The sequence below is a fragment of the Aulonocara stuartgranti genome, assembly GCF_965226115.1.
Source record: "Aulonocara stuartgranti genome assembly, chromosome: 14".
Taxonomy (NCBI): Eukaryota; Metazoa; Chordata; class Actinopteri; order Cichliformes; family Cichlidae; genus Aulonocara; species Aulonocara stuartgranti.
In genome coordinates, this window is record NC_138950.1 from 31,394,993 (window position 1) to 31,417,526 (window position 22,534).

Genomic DNA, 22,534 nt, shown 5'->3' on the forward strand with positions numbered 1-22,534 from the left:
TTATCTACTGTACATAAAGGTTGTGCATTCCAGATCATGTATTTGCGCAGACACACACAAAACACACAGAGCTTATATCCCTGCATATGACTGCTGCACCATCTGATGATTACCACATGTAACAAGAACACATGACAAGCAAACAAACCAAGACTTTATAGGGCTTTTTTTCCACAAACACAAACTGACTCACTCACCACATCTTTCAAGGGGGACCATACATGTATGCTTGGACAAAGATACCAGCCCAACGTATGTTATACACTAAAGAACACTATGTATGTCTATAAGAGACTGTTTGTATTGTCTCCGAACAAGGTGTAAATAGGTCAACTCAGAACTGTTTATTTATCTGCCAGGCGCTGGCAGCACTGTTGAACCAATAAAATACTAATTGTAACTGGAAAATGTGTTGTCTATGTACGTGTGTGTGCGGAATTATTAGGCAAATGAGTATTTTGTCCACATCATCCTCTTCATGCATGTTGTCTTACGCCAAGCTGTATAGGCTCGAAAGCCTACTACCAATTAAGCATATTAGGTGATGTGCATCTCTGTAATGAGAAGGGGTGTGGTCTAATGACATCAACACCCTATATCAGGTGTGCATAATTATTAGGCAACGTCCTTTCCTTTGGCAAAATGGGTCAAAAGAAGGACTTGACAGGCTCAGAAAAGTCAAAAATAGTGAGATATCCTGCAGAGGGATGCAGCAGTCTCAAAATTGCAAAGCTTCTGAAGCGTGATCATCGAACAATCAAGCGTTTCATTCAAAATAGTCAACAGGGTCGCAAGAAGCGTGTGGAAAAACCAAGGCGCCAAATAACTGCCCATGAACTGAGAAAAGTCAAGCGTGCAGCTGCCAAGATGCCACTTGCCACCAGTTTGGCCATATTTCAGAGCTGCAACATCACTGGAGTGCCCAAAAGCACAAGGTGTGCAATACTCAGAGACATGGCCAAGGTAAGAAAGGCTGAAAGACGACCACCACTGAACAAGACACACAAGCTGAAACGTCAAGACTGGGCCAAGAAATATCTCAAGACTGTTTTTTCTAAGGTTTTATGGACTGATGAAATGAGAGTGAGTCTTGATGGGCCAGATGGATGGGCCCGTGGCTGGATTGGTAAAGGGCAGAGAGCTCCAGTCCGACTCAGACACCAGCAAGGTGGAGGTGGAGTACTGGTTTGGGCTGGTATCATCAAAGATGAGCTTGTGGGGCCTGTCCGGGTTGAGGATGGAGTCAAGCTCAACTCCCAGTCCTACTGCCAGTTTCTGGAAGACACCTTCTTCAAGCAGTGGTACAGGAAGAAGTCTGCATCCTTCAAGAAAAACACGATTTTCATGCAGGACAATGCTCCATCACACGCGTCCAAGTACTCCACAGCGTGGCTGGCAAGAAAGGGTATAAAAGAAGAAAAACTAATGACATGGCCTCCTTGTTCACCTGATCTGAACCCCATTGAGAACCTGTGGTCCATCATCAAATGTGAGATTTACAAGGAGGGAAAACAGTACACCTCTCTGAACAGTGTCTGGGAGGCTGTGGTTGCTGCTGCACGCAATGTTGATGGTGAACAGATCAAAACACTGACAGAATCCATGGATGGCAGGCTTTTGAGTGTCCTTGCAAAGAAAGGTGGCTATATTGGTCGCTGATTTGTTTTTGTTTTGTTTTTGAATGTCAGAAATGTATATTTGTGAATGTGGAGATGTTATATTGGTTTCACTGGTAAAAATAAATAATTGAAATGGGTATATATTTGTTTTTTGTTAAGTTGCCTAATAATTATGCACAGTAATAGTCACCTGCACACACAGATATCCCCCTAAAATAGCTAAAACTAAAAACAAACTAAAAACTACTTCCAAAAACATTCAGCTTTGATATTAATGAGCTTTTTGGGTTCATTGAGAACATGGTTGTTGTTCAATAATAAAATTATTCCTCAAAAATACAACTTGCCTAATAATTCTGCACTCCCTGTATGTATGTATATATATATATATATATATATATATATATATATATATATATATATATATATATATATATATATATAGGTGTGTGTTATTAAACTCAACTGCAATAGCCTTGCAAGATTTGTAATTTAAAATAAGCCCTACATGTTTCTTGGCCTTGATGTGGCCCTCTATTTCTTCCATTGTCTAAAACAAACCGTTATAGCTCAACTTTCTTCTGATTGGCTGCCCCTTGCAATCAGAAGAGGTCGATGGGGCTTCTGTGGTCACAGACAGAGCTGTGTGCAAAGGATATTAGGGAAATCTCCCATTTAACATAATTAAACATAAAAAACTACCAAACAGTAATCATTTAGTAACTACATAAGCACCTCGTATTAGAATGATATCTTCAAACTTAAAAAACGAAACAAAAATGACAGAAACGTTCCTGTTTTTCTCCTAATATCTACAATAAAAAGTACAGAACTTTTTCTGTGCTTTTACACATTCCCTCCTGCAATGTAAGCCCAAAGATATGGGATCAGAACGATGCCACCTTGAAATGAAACCGAAAAAAAAATATTGTAACTGAAATAAATGGACTGAAAACTCTTGTATTGAAACTGAAAAAAATTGATAGTGAAAAACAAATAATTGAAACTGTAATTTTTTTGTTTTCGCTTACAAATTTCTTTTTTTTCCAGTTTCAATCCATTTTTCGGTTTCAAACCATTTTTCAGTTTCACTCTGCTGGCACTGTTTTGGCGTCCAGGGGCGCGCTGGGGGGCCTTCAAGACCTTTTCAAAGTCTTGAAGGCAAGCTAAGCCTGAAGGAAAAAAGAAGGAACACACACATGTAAAGGAAGCACTCAAAACTTGCAGCTATCCTAAATGGGCGTTTTTAAAGTCAGCAAAGAGGCACAGAAAAGAAGATCAGACACCAGCGAGGGAGGATAAGAAGGACATATGCAACAACATTGTCATCCCCTATGTAGCCGGTGTATCAGAGAAACTCAGGAGAGTTTTCTCCAAGCATGACATCCCGGTGTATTTCAGACCCAGCAACACGCTCAGACAAAAACTGGTTCACCCGAAAGACAAAACGCCAAAACACAAACTTAACAATGTGGTGTATGCTGTACAGTGCAGCGAGGAATGCCCAGACCTCGACATCGGAGAGACCAAACAGCCACTTCACAAGTGCATGGCACAACACAGAAGAGCCACCTCCACAGGACAAGACTCAGCAGTCCATCTGCATCTTAAGGATAAAGGACACTCTTTCGAGGATGCCAATGTTCACATTTTGGACAGAGAGGACAGATGGTTTGAAAGAGGAGTGAAAGAAGCCATCTATGTCCACTGTGAGCGACCATCTTTGAACAGAGGCGGTGGTTTATGACACCAACTCTCTGCCATCTATAATCCAGTTTTGAGATCCCTTCCCAGACGCCTTAACGCCCACTCACATCCTGGGCCATCTGACCTCAGGAATTCGCATGATAAGTGGGGCCAGGTTTCACAATGAACTCACCCGAAACTCTGGCTGATTGGGACCCACGCCCAGTTTCCCACCTTGGCTCAGGCGATTAGAGGATCATCAGGGGGTCCTTTTGTCCCTCTGTGGGGGGTTTCTCCCACTAGGTTTATATCTGGGACTCTCCACCATTTGACCTTAGAACTGAAGAAGCTTCTCGGATGAGAGGTGAAACGTCTTCAAGTAACTTAAAGAAGTCCAGACGCTTTTCTTTGCAAGCTCTTTTGGCCATGGTGAGTATATCCTTCTCTCATCCTCCCCCTCTTCTCACGAAGCTTCTCCTTCAACCTCAGTTCTCACCTCCTCAGCAAAGAGAAGCAGAGAAGACATCTGCACTGAAGAGGTAAGTGCAAAGAGGTGCAAGGTAAGTGATGACACGTTCTGTGGCCCTTTAAGGGGACGCTGTGGAGCGTGTGAGCAGCTTCAAGTTCCTGGGAGTCCACATCTCCGAGGATCTCACCTGGACGACCAACTGCTCCAAGCTGGTCAAGAAGGCTCACCAGCGCTTCTTCTTCTTGAGGACTCTGAGGAAGAACCACCTGTCCTCAGGCATCCTGGTGAACTTCTATCGTTGCACCATCGAGAGCATCCTGACCAACTGTATAACAGTCTGGTACGGGAACTGCTCTGCCTCGGACCGGAAGGCGTTGCAGAGGGTCGTGAAAACTGCTCAGCGCATCGCCGGAGCACCACTTCCTGCCATAAAAGACATCTACAGGAAGCGGTGTCTGAAAAGGCCTGGGAAAATCATCAAAGACCCCAGTCACCCATCACATGGACTCTTCACCCTCCTGCCCTCTGGGAGGCGCCACAGGAGCCTCCGGACTAAGACCACCAGGTACCAGAACAGCTTCTTCCCCACAACTGTCAGATTCCTGAACTCTGCCTCCTGACATCTGACCCACGTTAACACATGGACTGAACATACACACACCCACAATGGACAACTGTACCCTCAAACACACAATAATAACATGGACTGAACCACCACTCACAACCACTAGCACTTTATATAGCCTCTGTAGAAACTATCTACACCCTCACTTATCTTAACTGCACTACTGTATAGCTCTGTGTAAATAATCATTCTGTACATTCGATAATCTTTAATCCTACAACTGTTTACAACTTGCATAGTTCCCATTTCTGTATAGCTGTATATCTCAGATTCTGTAAAGTTATTTATTTCATATTCTGTATAGTTTTTCATATTTATATCCTGTTCATAGCCTGTACATAGCTTGTACTCACTACAGACTTATAGTTATAGAATATTCACAACATACTTCATACCGTGTACATTATAACATACCATAATAGACCCATTTCTGTAATATACTCACATATCTATATTATTACTAATATATATTGTAATATATCTATATCACTAAAGCACTTCTGGATGGATGCAAACTGCATTTCGTTGCCCTGTACCTGTGCATGTGCAATGACAATAAAGTTGAATTCTATTCTATTCTATTCTATTCTATTCTATTCTATTCTATTCTATTCTATTCTATTTGTATAATATTACAGTTTGTGATGCTTTATACATGTTTTTATTGCTTCATTTCAAACTAGGAGATATAAAACAAACCAGTTTTCATAATAGTTTCTGTCTCTTTAGTTGTTTTCTTAATAAGTTATTTGGAACATCATTGCAACCCGTCAGCTTTTTATTGAGGATTTAGAAAGTTGCTGGTGGCCCGAGTGTGTACAGTGGGGTGTTGTTTTTGTCACATGGTGAAAGTGACCTTGGGGGGAGCAAAAAGAACAACTGCACAATTTAGGGATTCACAGACTTTGGTAATCGTTAAAAAAAAATGAAGAAAAATTGTTCTGTGTGAACAAGAAGCTCAAATATAAACCCTACTGACACAAATGATCTGCTATCTGTAAGCAGGAAAATGTTTTCATGAGCCTGGGTGAAGCTAATTTGTATGAGTTTAACCTCCTGGTCAAAAACTTTTAGAAGATTAATACGTTCACCTGCTGATTCTTACTTGGCCTGAATGTTTGAATGTTTGCAGTTTCAGGTCCTACTGATCAGTTTTAAGTACTGTAGAAAGTGAGCAGCAATTTAATCGAGTCCTGGGATGAAATGGGACAAAAGGGTAATGTGACAGCCACATTAGTTCCCTTCCCTCGTTTAACAACGTGTAAGCAGACTGCTTTAACCTGCAATTTACTGCATGTTGTTAGGCTGCATGATACAACCACAGTCTGCTAACCACCCGTGGTGAGCGAAGGCTTTGAGGTCTTGCTCGAGCTACTGATGAAGCTTTATCAAAGCTTGTTAAGTTTCCCAACCACATTTCATCTCGATGGTCCAAGGCTTACATCTTTAAGTTCACAAATATACTTCTGTAATTAATCAGTAACCAATTTATTACTTTAAGTTACAGTGTGAGGGGCATTGATGAACATAAATTAGATTTAACTGGATTATGTGTTTAGGTCAAGAGACACAGACCTTCATCTTCAAGAGGCTCTTCTTAAATGTCTGATTACGATGTCTGTGTTTGTCTGCAGCATCACTGTAGCAAAGAGAGTATAACACAAGGCCACAGTCGTGTGGTATTCTGTCCTGCTATTAAGTGAATAAAATACTGAAAAAACATCTAGACACTAAATACAGTCACTGGCCACTTCATTAGTTACACCTTGCCAGTACTGTTTTGGACCTTCTTTCACCTTCGGAAATGCCTTAATTCTTTGTGGCGCAGATTCAACAAAGACCTGGAAACATTCCTCACAGATTTAGTTTCATATTGACATGATAGCATCACACAGTTGCTTCAGATTTGTCGGCTGTGCATCCATGTTGCAAATCTCCTGATCCACCACATGACAAAGATAATCTGCTGGATTGACATCTGTTATAAGATGAGTATACTGTGGTCATAAAACGATGGGCATGGTCAGCAGCACAGCTCAGGGAGGTTGTACCTCTGGAGAGGCCCCTTCCTACACCTGAAGTTTTTACCAGTGAAAAGAACGGAGGTTTCCTCACAGTGTTTCCTAGTGTTTCATCAACAAAGGAGAATTTATTCCTTAGACTGTGCAAAATTTCTTTCATGGTTATCCTGCTGCAAGGGTGAGCTCTGAGATGGGCCCAAGCCATGCTTGCTCCTCAGCAGTCTTTATTTAACCTGATATGTCAAACCCAATTATTGTGGAAGACTGCTCCGACTCTGGTTATGCTCCGACTCTGGTTATGCTTTCTGTTTTTTTAAATGAGCAGAAATAATACTTGCAATAAATGTAGCCTTTATGCAGCTCTGGAGGCTTGGATCGCTGAATTGGAAACCGAAAAAAAAAATGGTTTGAAACCGAAAAATGGATTGAAACTGAAAAAACAGTTTCAATTAATTGTTTTTCACTATCATTTTTTTTCTGTTTCAATACAAGATTTTCAGTACATTTATTTCAGTTACAATATTTTTTTTTAGGTTTCAATATTTTTTTCGGTTTCATTTCAAGGTGCCATCGTTCTGACCCCATACAAAGACTGCTAAGAAGATTTCTTGCATTCAATAGAGCAGCAATTCTTTTATCTTGTACAAAAACAAAAACAGACATGCTGTTGAAATTGCACTTCTTTTTTATATTGAGGGAAAATTGTTAATGATTTCTTACGATAAATCTTCGATTATGATAAATGCTCCAAGTGTTTTGAATAACTTGCTGTTGTTGTTTTAACTGCAGTGCTTTACGCCGTGGCTCTGGGCCAATCAGGAAGCCCACACGACGTTTTGCGCAACGCGTGACGTAGCACCTAGATAGCGACTTTTCGAGCGTTGTACGGAAATGAGATGATTACCTTTGGTTCCCTGAATTTCACAAACGGCAGAGGACTAAACGGGGATTCGGTGGAAAACTAAGCTGAAGGTGTCTGACTACAGATCATTTTCAAACAGCTACTAATTCGTACTACTTTATCTAATAAAAGAATAGCGAGCTTACTCGTTAGCCGCCAGGACAACTAGCTCGCTTACTAAGCTATGATAACAACGAGGCTGGGAACGAAACCCGACTCCCTCTTCAGGTTGTTGACTTTTTTCCTCTTTCTTTTTCTGTTCTTACTACATTATAATTTTATCGAGTGTACGTGGCAGTGTTTTCACAGACACTGTAATTATACAACAAATCTCGGTCAAACGTACAGCTAGCTAGTAATCTGAATAAAAACAAAACAAAAGGGAAGTAATCAAAACTAAGAAGTCACGAGAGCGTACTGTTGGGTGACAAGACAGCTAATGCGTATCAAAGAGAAAGAGCCACGATTTAAATAGCCGTAAATGCCTTTTTAAGGCTATCAATATCATAATTCAGATTTTCGATAGGACAGCCATCGGTAATGTCTTCGGCTGTATGTCTGATGTGGTTATAGATGTTACATACGCACATTTGCGCAGACTGGACGTTTTCCTGGTGATTGATTTGTCACGTTATTTGGTTCTGTGAAAAAACCTGAGGCATACATGTAGTACAACCTGTTGTTTGGCTAGAAGAAACCGCCCACAACAGGTATGATTGATGTTGTTTTGCAGGTGTTGGAATGCACTGTGTGTCTCACTGGTGCAAAGGCTTTGATTTAACCACAGGGTTTATCTAACACAGATGGCATCGAGTTAGTAAGGTGCTGTGAATTTGATACATTGCTTCTGAATACAGCATGCAGATGATAAACACCAAGGCGCACTGATTCACAGATTGTCCTCACTAATGACACCTTTTTCTCTCCCTGTCTGACTCTGTCTGATGTTCAGGTCGCTTTTCCAATGAGGAGAACTCGCCCTTTTGGCCCCGTGCATCACCCTTCCTCGCCATGGCAAAGCTCTATCTGCCTACTTTCCTCTTACTGATTTTTCTGTCCTCCTTCGTCCTCCTGCTGCTCATCCTTCTGACCCCTGTCACCCCCTCACTTCCTTTAGCGCCTGCCTCTGATCCCTCACTTTGGCCGTCACCCTCTTGCAGTCCAGGTCAGTCCTGGGCGGTTCGACTGCACATTGGTCTTAATCACAAGGAAGAAGATGGTGAACACGGTGCTGTGCACATGGATTTCATAGCCAACAAGGTAGAGTACTTCATTCATGCTTTTTCAGATTAGACTTAAGAGCTTGCTATTTGCTGTTGATATTGTAACCATAATAGGCCATTTCGTACACTTGCATTTGGACTTAACACATTCACATTCATTAGCTTTTCATTTCACCAAACCTTTCAGTTGTTTGTTTTTTGCTCCCTGTTCGTATTCTCTTTTTATCCCATGGTCTCTTATCTATGTAGTGATTTGACAGGGTTTGTTTTACAGGTTTGCTGTAAAAATGCTTTAGGACCAAACAGTTCTGTGAAGCATTCTCACTACGATACTTCCCACAGAACTGCATACTGTTAGATCTTTTACGTTTTCCTTTTCTTCTTTTTTTTCCATTCACACAACTGATTGCATTTCTGAGCAACATATCCAACAGCCAGCCAGCTGTTGGCATAACAACAACTAAGCTACAAACACAAGAATGAGTTGGAGGACGCTGTGATTTGGAACATGTGTTTACTGAGTGTCAGGAGTTTCATGATAATGCTGTAGTTGAAAATTAGAGATGTGATTTGGTTCACTTTTAAAATGCATAACATAACATTACAAGTGACTCATTACTTACATGTTAAGTACCGTATACAGAGAGCTGCTAATCTTACACCGAGGCTTCCTGCAGTTCCTGGTGCTGCTCCTGATTACCTCCAAAACCCCACTAACCAATCACACCTACCCACATTAAGAGCACATGCCAGCCTGTTGGAGTTATATTCCAGTAAATCATACCAATAGTGATCCACTTTCATGATCTTCTCATGGTATGTCAGTTAGCACCTGCCAACAGTTCCTTCAGTCTGGATACACACACACACACACACGCACACACACACGCACACACACACACACACACACACGCACACACACACACACACAATTTGGACTTCCTCCAAATGTTATAAGATCTATAAAAAGGTTTCTCTGGACCAGCAGTGCCTTACATTAGTCTTACATGAAGGTGGCCACGTTTAGATGCATTGTCCTAGTTTAATTTTTTCAGTCGTCATCTTTGTTCTCTCTTGTCACAGGTAGCGGAGCAGGCTGGGCTGCACAACCATGGCCAGATAGGACACCTGGAAGGCCACTACTTGCTGTGCTCTACAAAGCCCGGTGCTGGGTCTGTAGGACGCATCAAGAGACAAACTCTCCGGCCTGAGGATGTTTTAGCAGGACACCCTCATGTTATGTGGTACTCTCAGGAGAGAGTGCTCAGCCGCTCAAAGAGATCGATGGCCTTCAATGACCCCAACTACCCCAAACAGTGGCACCTGGTGAGGATGCATATTAACGAGCGACCGTGGCTCAGGGGTTGGGAAGCGTATCTGTAACCGGAAGGTCGCCGGTTCAATCCCTGGCCTCTCTGTCCTGGTCGTTGTGTCCTTGGGCAAGACACTTTACCCTACTTGCCTACTGGTGTTGGCCAGAGGGGCCGATGGCGCGATATGGCAGCCTCGCTTCTGTCAGTCTGCCCCAGGGCAGCTGTGGCTACAACTGTAGCTGCCTCCACCAGTGTGTGAATGTGAGAGTGAATGAATAGTGGCATTGTAAAGCGCTTTGGGTGCTATATAAATCCAATCCATTATTATCATCATTATTATTATTATATGACTGACTCTGTCTTTATGATGAAATGTGGCATTAACATTTTTAACTAATTCAGAGGCTGACAATCAATTCATATCTTAATTAAAAAGCACTTTTAGCTCTAAATTCTATTTTAACAACTCAATCAGAATGGAATTTAAGCCAGGCAATTTAAGTGTGAATCAATGTAATAATCTGTGTGCGACGTGACATTTGGTGTTATTTTTAACGGTTATGCCAAATGCTACGGAGCAATATCAGACAGCTTACCAAGGAGAGAGAAGGAAAGTAAATTGTTGCCTAAAGTGAGAATGAAGTGCAAAGTGAAAAGCTAAATACTGCCTCTCAGTTGATTGTAACCTTTGAGCTTGCGCCTCTTTTATAGTTTCCTGATTTATAAGCTTATTACTTTGTTTTTCACAGCTGTCCAATATGTGGGTACAAAAACACAAAACAGCCATAGTGGATTTCAAAGCTCTGATTGGCTTCACAGAAATGCTTGTTGTACAATAAGACCCATACTGCCAGATACACCACTTCACCTTTTCTCCTTCTGTTCTCTTGTTTTGATTTTTGTTCTCGTTTTGATTTACCTTGACATTTCTATTTCCACCTCTTCCTCTCATCCTTTTTTTACTCTGCCTGTTTTTGCAGCACAATGATGTCAGTAAGGGCATGGACATCAACGTGACAGGAGTGTGGGAGCGTAACATTACCGGCCAGGGAGTCACAGTGGTGGTTGTTGATGACGGGGTGGAGCACACCCACCAAGATATTCAGCCAAATTATGTAAGTCAAAACTGTCTAAGCAATTTTTTGATTTATTCCTATTGCTTAACAATGGGAACTGGCATGGATTTATTTGTTTCGTAGGGAATCCAGTGTTGAATCACTGTAATCGATACTTTTTTTTTAGTCAATTCTGCCAGTGGGCTTTTGTATTATAGTTTAGCAACTGCAGGCCAGACAAGAATCATCTTGCTGTGGAGGAACCACTGTGGCAGATTTAACTTTAAACAGCATGTTGTAGATCAGAGGAAAGTTATAAAGTAGAGAGAATGTCGCTGTCAGCAGAAGGGAAGCAGTTTTTTTGTTTTGTTTTGTTTTTTACAGTGTAGACAGACTTACAGTCCGCACTAGTAGAAAGGTGATCACACAGTGAAGAGAACATCAAAGTGAATTGGATAATAAGAAGTTCTAGTTGTAATAGTTTTCTTGATTGTCTTATTAACGATTCTAGTAATGTTTAAAAACTGATTTTATGTCCTCCTTAGAGTCCAGAAGGCAGCTACGACCTTAACTCAAATGACCCAGACCCCATGCCTCACCCTGACATTCACAGCGACAACCACCACGGTACTCGGTGCGCTGGGGAGATTGCAGCTGTTTCCAACAACAGCTTCTGCGCAGTGGGAGTGGCCTATGGCAGCAAAGTAGCAGGTACAGACCGGAAAATCTTGATTTTTTTTTTTTCCGTTGTTAAAATCTGAAGATGACAGAGTTAATTCTGAATTTATCTCATTTGTGACTTGTTGCTTGCTTCTAAGGTATTAGAGTGCTCGATGGCCCGCTGACAGACAGCCTGGAGGCTATAGCCTTTAACAAACACTACCAAGTTAATGACATCTACAGCTGCAGGTCCGACTGTTTCCCCTGTGTAATTAAGCGGTGTTTTAATATGCTGTAATATCATATTAATGAAGGTTCTCATGTTCTTGCTGATGTTGCTCGTTGTGTGTTTTTTAGTTGGGGTCCAGATGATGATGGGCATACTGTGGATGGACCTCATCCTCTGGGCAAGGTGGGATCATCTATTCACAGAACTCTTTGTCCAGCAGAGGGCAGTAAAACACAACAGCTCAGCAGCTTGGACATGTAGAAGACCACTGCAGATTTTCACTTCATGTTTTTGTTATTTTTTTTGTTTTTATGCTAATGACTTGTTTGTTGTCCCTGTTCCACAGGCAGCTCTGCAGCACGGGGTGATTGCAGGCAGACGAGGATTCGGGAGCATCTTTATAGTTGCCAGCGGTAACGGTGGTCAGTACAACGACAACTGCAACTACGACGGGTACGCCAACTCAATCTACACCATTACAATCGGTAAGAACCGGACATTCTTAGGCGTGCCTGTGCCCGCCCTGTTTCTGCAGGTTTATTTGTGCAGTATGTGTGGCGCATGCAAGTAGTTTCTGTGTTTGTTTGATGCAGGAGCGGTCGACGAGAAAGGCAAGATGCCATTCTATGCTGAGGAGTGCGCATCCATGCTGGCCGTCACTTTCAGCAGTGGGAGGGGCTCTTTGAGGAGCATTGTAAGTCTCATCAAACAAAGACAACTAAAAGAATTAAGTGCATGAATAGCGAGTCAACTTAGTTTAGCTTCATTTAGCTGGGTTAATAGTGGCCATGACAGTGGTTTGACACCTTACATGTTCGGTGAAATTCAGACTAGAGGTGTGTGCGTTCTGAACTAGACAAACAGCTTTAAATCATGTGCATCATGTGTAAAGTAAGCAACTAGACAGAGATTGACTCAAAGGTGAGTCTTGGCATTCTTCCAAGTGGATGTTAGCACAGTTTGTAGATAACTACAGCATTGCGTGATGCTAAATGTAGCAGAAATTTAAAAGTTTAACTAATATTTGAACTGCAGTCTTTAAAGAAATTTGTGGAGGCAGGCTGTTCTGTATCTCCACTCAAGCTGAAATAACTTGTTACATGATTACAAGTATAATAAAAAGTTCCCAAAAATTGTTACTCTCTCCAAAGCCTTCTTTCCACTAGCACAGACTTGGCTTTGCTTGACTCTGTTTTTCCATTAGGTGGTAGTAGCAGGAGGCCAGGGTTCCAACTGTTTGCGTTGCATGCAAATGATGTTACGGGACTTCTGTGCTGCTGTGCGGCACCAATGACCACACCCACATTGAGGTGGTGCTAAATTTTAATCAAAAATCACCAAAACAGAGTAAAGTCGAGCCAAGGTGGCACTGGAAAGGAGACATAAAGTTGAGTTGTGTCTAGGTGAGCTGTCAACCTCTTGGCCAGCACACACGTGTGAGTGAACAGATGATCGCCAATATAGAAAATCTATATAAAATTTTCAAAAGGGTCTGTTTCTTGCTCTACATGTTTAAAAACTGTTGTGCTGCGTATATTTAACCTTACTGATTAAGCCTGCAGATACCAAACTCCAAGACATGACATGCAGACCAGTGTGTTTGAGTTCTCTACTGGAAAGGTCTAAAACTGTAGTGATGGGGACAGCTGTTTGAAAGAGCAGCTCCACATCAAGAGCAACAGGGAGTGTTTTCATCTGAAAACCATGACTAATGTTGACAGGGGTAAGAGCCCATTGAAGCCGCTGACTTGTATTTGCTGTTGTTTGTGCATCACCACGGTAACGCAGTTTGGAGCGGCGGATGTCATCGCCTGAGGGAGAAGAGCTTAGCCAGGAGTGGGCTGCTGACCACAGTATGGTCACAGGCCAAATGCTGTCCAGACGCTGCCTGTTAGTTCAATAGTCTCCAGAAACTTTTACCAAGAACAGCTGCTGTCACCAGCGCGCTGAGTTGGGATTTATTATTGAGTTTATAACATCTGGACAGTCATGAGAAAAAAAAGTAGTGATATCTTAGAAATTACTTCTAAGCTGTTGGCAGTTTTTGCATCTTGTACTAATGGAGGATTGAAGATATTTTAAGGGCTTCAACTCTCATAAAAATAATGTAAGTCCCAAATAATAGCTGTGACTAATTAAAACATGATGCTCAGTGTTGGAGATGAAGAAATTCAGTTGTTTGAAATAAATACACCATGACTATTTCTAAAAGACATGTGGGCCTTATAAAACCTCGTATATGAGTTAAAAAAGAGCCTCTAATGCTTTGAACAATGGTGACCACGGTTTGGCAGCATATTTTGTTTCTCATGTGTCCATCACATACTGACTTTTACATCAGTGTATCTGGTAGATAGCAGCAGTTGTACTGGCAGCATTTGATTGACTGAATGATTACACTTTGCTACCTTCACTAGGTGTCACCACAAATAGCAGTTATATCGTTGTAGAACGGCGCTTCATTATTCATTACTGGACAACTACAAGGGGCTGCAGTCTGCGTGGCCTTGCCAACAGCTCTAATACCTGTAGTGGATGTTGTAAATAAGGAGGTTGAAAGTTAGAACAAATGATTGGATGTGTAACTATTAGACTCAGGCAATGCATTACCCACTTAAATAGGTGGCTCAAGGATGGCTTCCTTCAAGGAATGATAGTAAGAGACTGGTTGATTATTTTCCTCAAGCACAACTTTCTAGGGGCAAACAGTTCTTTGTTAATGTTGGCTGTGTCATCTTTGATCAGTGGGACTAAACCCAAGATACTCATGAACAGTTTACTGGTTACTTTGTTTTCTGTTCACTGTTGTTATGTTGCACAGCTCGCTGAGCTTAGCACTCTGTTGGATTTGCGTGTTTAAGGTTTAGTTTGTTCTTGTTTTCATCAGCTGAGAAATATTAGTTGCTGTTCATGCTTTTATCTCATCTTTGGACTATTGTAATTTACTCTTCGTCTGCCTCAGTAAAACCTCCTTGGACCATCTATATCTTCCACAGATTGCTGCTGGTAGGCTTACCAGATCCCCCAACGTTGCTCATCTCACACAGCTGCTGATCTCAATGCACTCACTCCCTATTAAATTTAGAATTCAATGCAAAGTTCAACTTTAGCACCGAAATATATCAGTGAACCTTTGCAGCTATGTGTCACCAGTAGGACTCTCAGATGTTCTGATCAGGGTTTGTGTTCAGCCATAAAAATTCCTCATTTAAAAAGCTAACTGGGCCTTAGTATTTTATTTTGTCTTATCGTCTGTTTCGTTTTTAATTGTCTGTGTTTGATATGAACCACATTGTGATTTTCATCTTAAAAGGTGCTATATAAATGAAACGTTCTTAATAAATTACTTATTGTGGATCAGGAGACACTGCACATTGGTGGCAATTTAACACAGTGCAACAGCACAGAAGACCAAAATACATCATCTTCTTACTAGCTAAACAGAGAGTGTATTGAAAATCATACTGCAATACCACCCACATCCAATCATAATTGCCTTTTTAAAAACATTTTTGAGACCCAGTACATGTACAGCACTGCGCTGTATTTGATGTCCATGAGAAAACAGCAAAAGATCAACAGCTGGGAATAGCTGTTGATCTTTTGCTGTTTGCTCAAGGAGGTGTCTGGATTGTCTTTGTCTGTGTATACACATTTTAATGTATTCCTCCCTGTGGTTTTGTTCGTTTAACCTCATTTATTTTACTTTTTTTAATCTTAATGTGGCTCTTAAATTCTTCTCTGGGTGTTGCCAGTGTCAAATTGTACTCCAATAACTGCACATACAGAGGGCTGAACTCTGGTTACATTCGTTCAAATGGGTCAAGATGGCTTTTTAAAAGGGTTTGATAACAGTTTATATTCAGACTCCTGACAGTTTTTACTACCGTGACACTGTTTATACTGTGCACAGTTTCTCCAAACTATCCTTCCAACACTCAGCCCATCTGTGTGGTTCTTCAGGTGACTTCAGACTGGTCCATGCAGGGGGGCACAGGTTGTACCGAGGGCCACACCGGTACGTCTGCTGCAGCACCCCTGGCAGCAGGAATGGTGGCACTCATGCTGCAGGTCCGGCCCTGCCTCACCTGGAGGGATATCCAGCACATCATCACCTTCACTGCCACCAAGGTAAGCCTGATGAAATTCAGAAACTTGGTTATTACAGTACACACACACACACACACACACACTAACATTTGCATTATTTGGTGTAATGTAATTGTCGAGTATCTTTTTGAGTAAAGCCCTTGTGTGTTCTGTTGTTCAGCCAATCAGGTCACAATACCAGCTGTTCACAGAATGATTCAAAATGACATGTCAAAACCTGAAAGGTGAAAATGGGATGCAAAGTAAACTAAATGTAGGCTCTGACACAATTTAGCTCACAGTTCTAACAGTGTTTTGAAATCTTCCCTTAATCTTTTTTTCAGCAGTGTTTTGCTTCAGTGGCTAAAAATCAAGAGTTATTGGCTTATAAAAATTTGTGAGTCTTCATCGCTGACATATAGAGTGCAGTAAAAACAGACAAGCGGGAGAAAGTGGTGATTTCAGTAACATGCAGCTACGGCCCAGCCAACCAGGAATCAAAGAGGGAACTCGGCTGATTAGTCCCTGTGTTAAGTCTTGTGACTGTCGAGCTCCACAAGTTATTTTTATTATTAAGGAATTGTGTGTAGATTGTCAGGATATGGTGACAATTTTTTTTATTTTAATTTTTTTCGTAGCCTTGGAAAGTCCTGCTAATTTTTCTGCACTTCCGATATCGTCAGCGTGTGATGTTGAATGCATTTTGATACATATGAAGCCTCATCTACCCCCATTATTGCTAGTTACTCTTCCAGTAATCATAAATAGTAAAGCAATGCTTCGAGTGTTATGAAGGCCAGATAAAGAATCAGCTTTTATATGGATGGGTAAGCCCTGTCCAAACTTACTGCTGCTATATTTACATAGTTACAGGCAGCAGCCAGTTTATATGAGACTCAGAGAGCCAGCCTTTGTCCAGGGGTAACAAAATTTGCCTAAGAGGAAAGCTGGCTCATTAACGTGCCAGATCTGATGTATCTCATTTCCCAATACTCCTGGAAGTGGTCTCTGTTGTTTATTTTGTCATTTCTGTTGCTCAATAAAAGCATAAACTCGATCTTGGCTGTGTTTGTTTTGACAGTGCGACAGTAGTGCCGACTGGAAGGTGAACGGAGCAGGATTTCATCACAGCCACCAGCACGGCTTCGGTCTGCTCAACGCGTGGAGGCTCGTCAATGCCGCCAAGGTTCACACATACGCACGTAGAGACACAGCCACTGCTCTCAATAAAGATGTCCACTCCAGGTTAGGCTGAAGATGTCTCTGGTTTCTGTTTCAGGTGTGGGAGTCAGTGCCATTCCTCTTGTCCTATCAGAGCTCTGTAATAAAGGAGGAAACCCCCATTGTGATCTATCCCGATGAGCTCGTCCTTACCTGGGAAGGTAACCCTGCCTCAGTGTCTACTCTTCTCTCTCAGCTCTGTACTGGACATTTACTTGTCAAGTTTACGCACTGCACTCATGTAGCTAACTCCCTCTGCCCCTCCCTCTCTGCCTGCCTGCTCCTCAGACAGGCTGCTTGTCCATATTTGGTAATGTTCTCTTTGTTTGTGAGTTCCCTTGGCGAAATTATTTTTCCAGATTTCTTTGCAGGTTTTTTTTCCCATTTTCTTCAATTTTTTTCTGATATAACTACTTTAACATTTCTCACTATTCATTTTGTTCCTTCATCACTTCTTACCGCTCTGAATCTCTCACATTCAGCTATCTGTGTATGTAATCTCTCCCTTGTACAGTTTTTTCGCATATGGTGACCTCATTCTAGCAGAAACATTTCCTTCTCCCTCATCTCCTCCTCTCCTCCCTCGATCTGTATCTTCCCTCTTTTATGGGCTTGTTGATTTCAGGAATACAGCCAGATGTGTGTGCGTCTGTGTGTGTGCGCACAAAGAGCTGCTGTTAAAGAGGTGCTGTACTCCACATTTTCTCCTTTAAGCGTCGTTTCAGTCAGTATTGGTTGGGGCTCTTTTTTTCTTCACCACTGACGCTGTTCAGACCTGCCCGTCACACTACTCGGGGTTTGTTGTGGTAGTTTCTATGTGTTTTGGCTGACTCACTAACACGCCCCCTTTAGCTTTTCAAAATTTCTTCTTCCCATGTGAACATTTTCTCCACTTGTAAGCGCACGCTGCAACTTGCTCTGACCTGTTCATGGCCAGTCACATCAGGTTTCATCAGCCCAGCTCAGGGCGAGTGGGTGACGTTAGTTTACAGACAACTTGAGTTTGACTTTTCTGAGGGAGAGAGGATGTGTGGGAGCTCGCAGTCTCACGTTCCTGTGAAGAATAGAGGTTTTAGGTTGCTGCGAGGTGAAGGAACGCCAGTGAGTTAGTTGTAAAAGAGAAACACGATGGTAAAAGCTCACAGCTGCTGCGTCATCACATTCTAACCCAGAGCAGTCATTTAGCAGAGTTGGTTTGTGTGGTATACTCAAACCTGTCATCTCAGACAAAAGTTGGGATTGAAAAAAAAAGTTTCAACAATCTTACATCATTTTTATAACTCTACACTGAATTTATTTAGTTTGGCCTAAAGCTCATGACCAGCCCAATGACAAAGATATAAAAAAAAAAACCATCATCTGCTTATTTAGAAAAGCATGCAGTCTTTTATCCCAGGATACATCTTCATCTTCATGTGTCTTCCCTTCTTGAGCTATGAGCACAGGTCAGCAGCGTGCTGTCTGGAGTTTATTACGCACTCACCCCCGCACCCTGTTTATTGAATGCATATCAGGTTTCCTTAAAATTTCCAGTGAAAACCACTGCCAGACCAGTGCATTCATGGAAAATCTTCCAAAATCTGAAGTTGATTTGAACTCTGAGCTGTCAGAGCTTCTAGCATTTAAAACCTTTCTCCAAGCTTCTTCTTTGTCCTTTATTTCATTTCCCCTCTACAGTTGCTTTCTTTTCCTTCTTACTTTCCTCTTCTCCATGTGTCTCCTTGTCCTTGCTGCCCCTCCCTTTTTCTCTACATCTGTCCCATGCCTCTCCATCTTACCATCCACACCTCTGTTTACACGTCTCCTCCTCTCTCCTTGGGCCCTCTGCGTCCTTCCCTGCCCCGAGGATGTGTTCAGCCCTACATGGTCAGATAGAGCCATGGCCCATTAGCACTCAGAGCCCAGGAAATACCAAGAAATTACCAGACACTCGCACTGGGAGGGCAAGAGGTGGTCAGGAAGACTCACTGATAACAGATTCACGTTTGAGGGAAGATTGAAATTATAGAGTGGTTTTTATTGATTTGCTCTGTTTTAAAGTCTCTCCAGATTAGGACTGATTTCATTCATTAGCTAAACTCTAATTGTTTTTAAAGGAAATGTTATTTGCTTTGTCATAACAGCAGCAAAGAAGTTTTACTGAAATAAAGTTTTGTAAATAATAGGACGAGTAGAAAATTGAATTCTTATCACCGCCGTATTGTGAAGCAGCACTTAAAATGACGCTAGTGAGCCCTGAAATAGAAACTTAAACATGCATTCTGAATGATTTCAAGCATATTCACATACTCTTCATTGTTTACCAGGTTAGAATAAAGGGTCAAACTGTCAAACATACAAACAGTGTGAGCCGCTCTGTCTCCTCTCCATCAGTCTCTGCTGCTGACCTGAGACAATCTGGAATGGAGACCCTGGAGCATGTGGCCGTGACCGTGACAGTCATCCATCCTTGCCGTGGCAACGTGGAGTTCGTGTTGATCTGCCCCAGCGGTATGACATCAGTCATCGGGGCTCGCCGTGCCATCGACAGGTAGTTTCTGTCTTTGAGCTTTGTAAAACAACACTTTACGGAAAATGGTAATTGTAAAACGTACTCACGTTTAAGGTTTCTAATGTATCTCAAGATTGCACTGAAAATTGTTTGTGCTGCAGTCTAATGTAGCTGTGTGTGTTTTGTGCTCATAGAGATAATGCAGGCTACCAGGACTGGACTTTCTCCACTGTGCGCTGCTGGGGAGAGAGAGCCCAGGGCCTCTACACCCTCAAGATCTCTGACCACAGTGAGTTTCTGCCCTGCTTACAGCTTGACTTGTTTGGGTTTTTAAATTTTTTTTATTTGTTTGACTCTTCATCATGACCTCCTCACTCCACTTTTTCTGTAGAAGATGAATCTTCTGTCCAGTGTGCCGCTGTGGGAGTGCTGAAGGAGAGGAAGTTGACTCTGTATGGTTCATCTATGTTGTTCAGCGAGGTCAAGGAAAGACAGAGGCAAGAACCGATACACAGTCGGCATAACACTTGCGCAGATGTTTGGAGTGAACATGTGATTTTTAGGAAGATGTTCTGTGAGTTTGATGGGCTGTGCATCGATTGACAGGCTGGTGGAGGAGGCAATGACTGGGAAGTATCTGCACAGCAACTTCTCTCTGCCCTGCCCTCCAGGCCTGGACCTGCCTCCAGAAATCACCAAGCCCTTCACATCCAACAACCTCAAGGTAAACAGCGCGGCGTTTACGTTGCACACTCAGACAAGCCGCGTCATGGTTACCATGCTGTTGCCCACTGTGTGCTTCAGTCTTTTGAGTTCTTTGCGGACTGTGTTCATTTTCTCCCTGGGGAGGTGATGTGTGTTTGTTGTTGTTTTTTAACATGTTTCTTGTACAACTTTCATGGTTTTAACCATCAATCAGGGAAGTGTTTATCATAAAGTCTCCAGTGATTAAATATATCCTCAGGCCTTCATCTTTCTTATTTAGTTAAGATGTGCGTAACTTAACTTAGCAGTAGGATGGTGGACATGTGAGAGGGTAACTAAAATCTGTGAGCCCCTGGAGAAAAGGGTATAAAACAAATCGAGTATTGATTAATTAACCCTTCAGCTAACCTTTAGGTGTGTGTGCTCCTTCTCCTTTTCCATTCTTTATCAGCTCCCTTCCTTTGCACTTTACCAGCACATTCAGCCATCACTGATTGACTCTTCCTGTGGTGATTTACATTCCTTGTTTCTATAACCTGTGTCCTCCTCCTCTTCCAGTTCATGCTGTTGCTTGGCTGTTTTGCTCTCTTCTGGTCCCTCTACTACACATTGGAGGTTATGATGGCCCACGTAGACTTCAGGGTCCTTCTCTGCTTGCCCAGGAGACAGGGTGGTCACAGGAGGGGGCGACAAGGGAAAGGAGTGGAGGAGGCACTGATTGGGGATGAGGAGCAGGACTCAGGGGTGGAGTTGCAGGCTGTGCTGGACTCTGATGTCAAAGAGCCGCTTGCCAGTGGAGAATGGCTGGCAACATAGCACTGAGCCAGATTAAGGGCTAAAACCATCACACTGTTAGTCCTTATAGGACCTCTCAGGCTTACACCTTCATTTTGCCACTCACCAACTTAGCCTTCCACACTCAGCTTCCAGCAGTGGTGTTGGAGGGTCAAACCAGTGCACTCTTGTCCTTCTTTGCATTCCCCTTAAGAGTGGCCTTCAGTGTGTTTGTGCTGCACGCAAAGGTGTGTGGCTTGTGCACATCCCCTTAATAAAGGTGATCACATTTTTTTCTGCGATCTCTTTAGACATGGAAGAAAAATTTGGTACGAAGGTTAAAATTCCTGTAAAGTAAGTTAATGCACAGGTCTGGTATGACCATCAGATGGACTTAACAGGGTTCCTGGTTTAATTACATGTGTGAAAGTGTTCATTTGCTCATGTTTAAAATGTAACCTCAAAGAAGAGCTTGATAGGATACAATACACCTGTGGAAGGAAGAACTGAGATGTGCACTTAAAAAAAAAAAACAGGTGTGAAAGTGTGTGTGTGTGGTGTAACCTGAGCGATTGTGTTTGTGATATGCAAGGTCTTCCATGGAAAAAGTGACCTATGGTAAAATGTGAGGCTTCAAGTGGGTACTGTATTTCAATAAAAAGATTGCTTTTTGAGGAAATTCCTTTATGCATTTATTTTTTTAAGCCTGGTGTTGTTTTCTGTGGCTTATCTACTACTGAGAATTTACAAATAAAAGAAAAATACAAACTTGAAATGGGATTTTTGCATTGTGGGATTTGCAAATCAATTTTTTAATAAAGTATAATATATAGACAATGTGCCTGCTGTACAGATGTACTATGCTGATGGTGTTTTTACAGTGCTTTTTTTTTTTTAAAGACTATTAAAGAAGTATAATTTTTTTAATGTAAACAGTGTTTGGAGTGATATTGAAAACCATTACTGTGCAAGTCACAGGCAAGTTCAGTGATAATAAACAATGCTTGATTAAGTTTTCTCTTTGACTGATTTTTGTACTTTTAAAATAGTTTTAAAACCAAGTTCACACAAGCACACACCTCCAGTAAGTCACCTGTATAAATTAATCTGGTATGGTAAATGTATGTGTTGAGTGGTTTTACACATTTTTTTAATCGAATAAGTCATTTGAATTGAGTAACTGACTACATTTCAAGGTAATCTGAAACAATCCTGGGTATGGTTACAGAGGTTTTTAAAGTCTATTATGGTAACAGTTGCAACATTAACTTGCACTGAACACAAACAACAGCATGGATACAAAGTAAAGCAAAAACAAAGAAAAATTAACCAATGGGAATGTCAAATCTCAGAACTGCCAGAAGACGACTGTTTTCCCGTAAAATAAGACTTTCCCATTTTTGAATTCTTTTATGTCGACGCTTACACGCCTACAAATAAAAATGTGATAAGT

At 41.8% G+C, this 22,534-nt stretch overlaps 1 protein-coding gene across 3 annotated transcripts; it reads left to right on the forward strand.

The window, feature by feature from the left end:
* The first annotated feature begins 7,249 nt into the window (after positions 1-7,249).
* pcsk7 (proprotein convertase subtilisin/kexin type 7) lies at positions 7,250-22,093 on the forward strand. 3 transcript variants are annotated; one of them, XM_082503228.1, is made up of 17 exons: positions 7,250-7,549; positions 8,274-8,581; positions 9,628-9,870; positions 10,838-10,972; positions 11,458-11,623; positions 11,731-11,821; positions 11,930-11,984; positions 12,148-12,286; positions 12,395-12,495; positions 15,765-15,932; positions 16,972-17,076; positions 17,170-17,272; positions 19,485-19,641; positions 19,797-19,891; positions 19,994-20,099; positions 20,209-20,326; positions 20,866-22,093. In XM_082503228.1, exons 2-17 carry the CDS (start codon positions 8,333-8,335, stop codon positions 21,121-21,123), a joined length of 2,289 nt encoding a protein of 762 aa, XP_082359354.1. In that variant the 5' UTR covers positions 7,250-7,549; positions 8,274-8,332; the 3' UTR covers positions 21,124-22,093. The 3 variants fall into 3 exon arrangements, with proteins under 3 accessions (XP_082359354.1, XP_082359355.1, XP_082359356.1); XM_082503229.1 differs by having other exon boundaries at positions 7,250-7,392; XM_082503230.1 differs by lacking the exon at positions 7,250-7,549 and adding an exon at positions 7,985-8,143.
* The last annotated feature ends 441 nt before the right edge of the window (positions 22,094-22,534 follow it).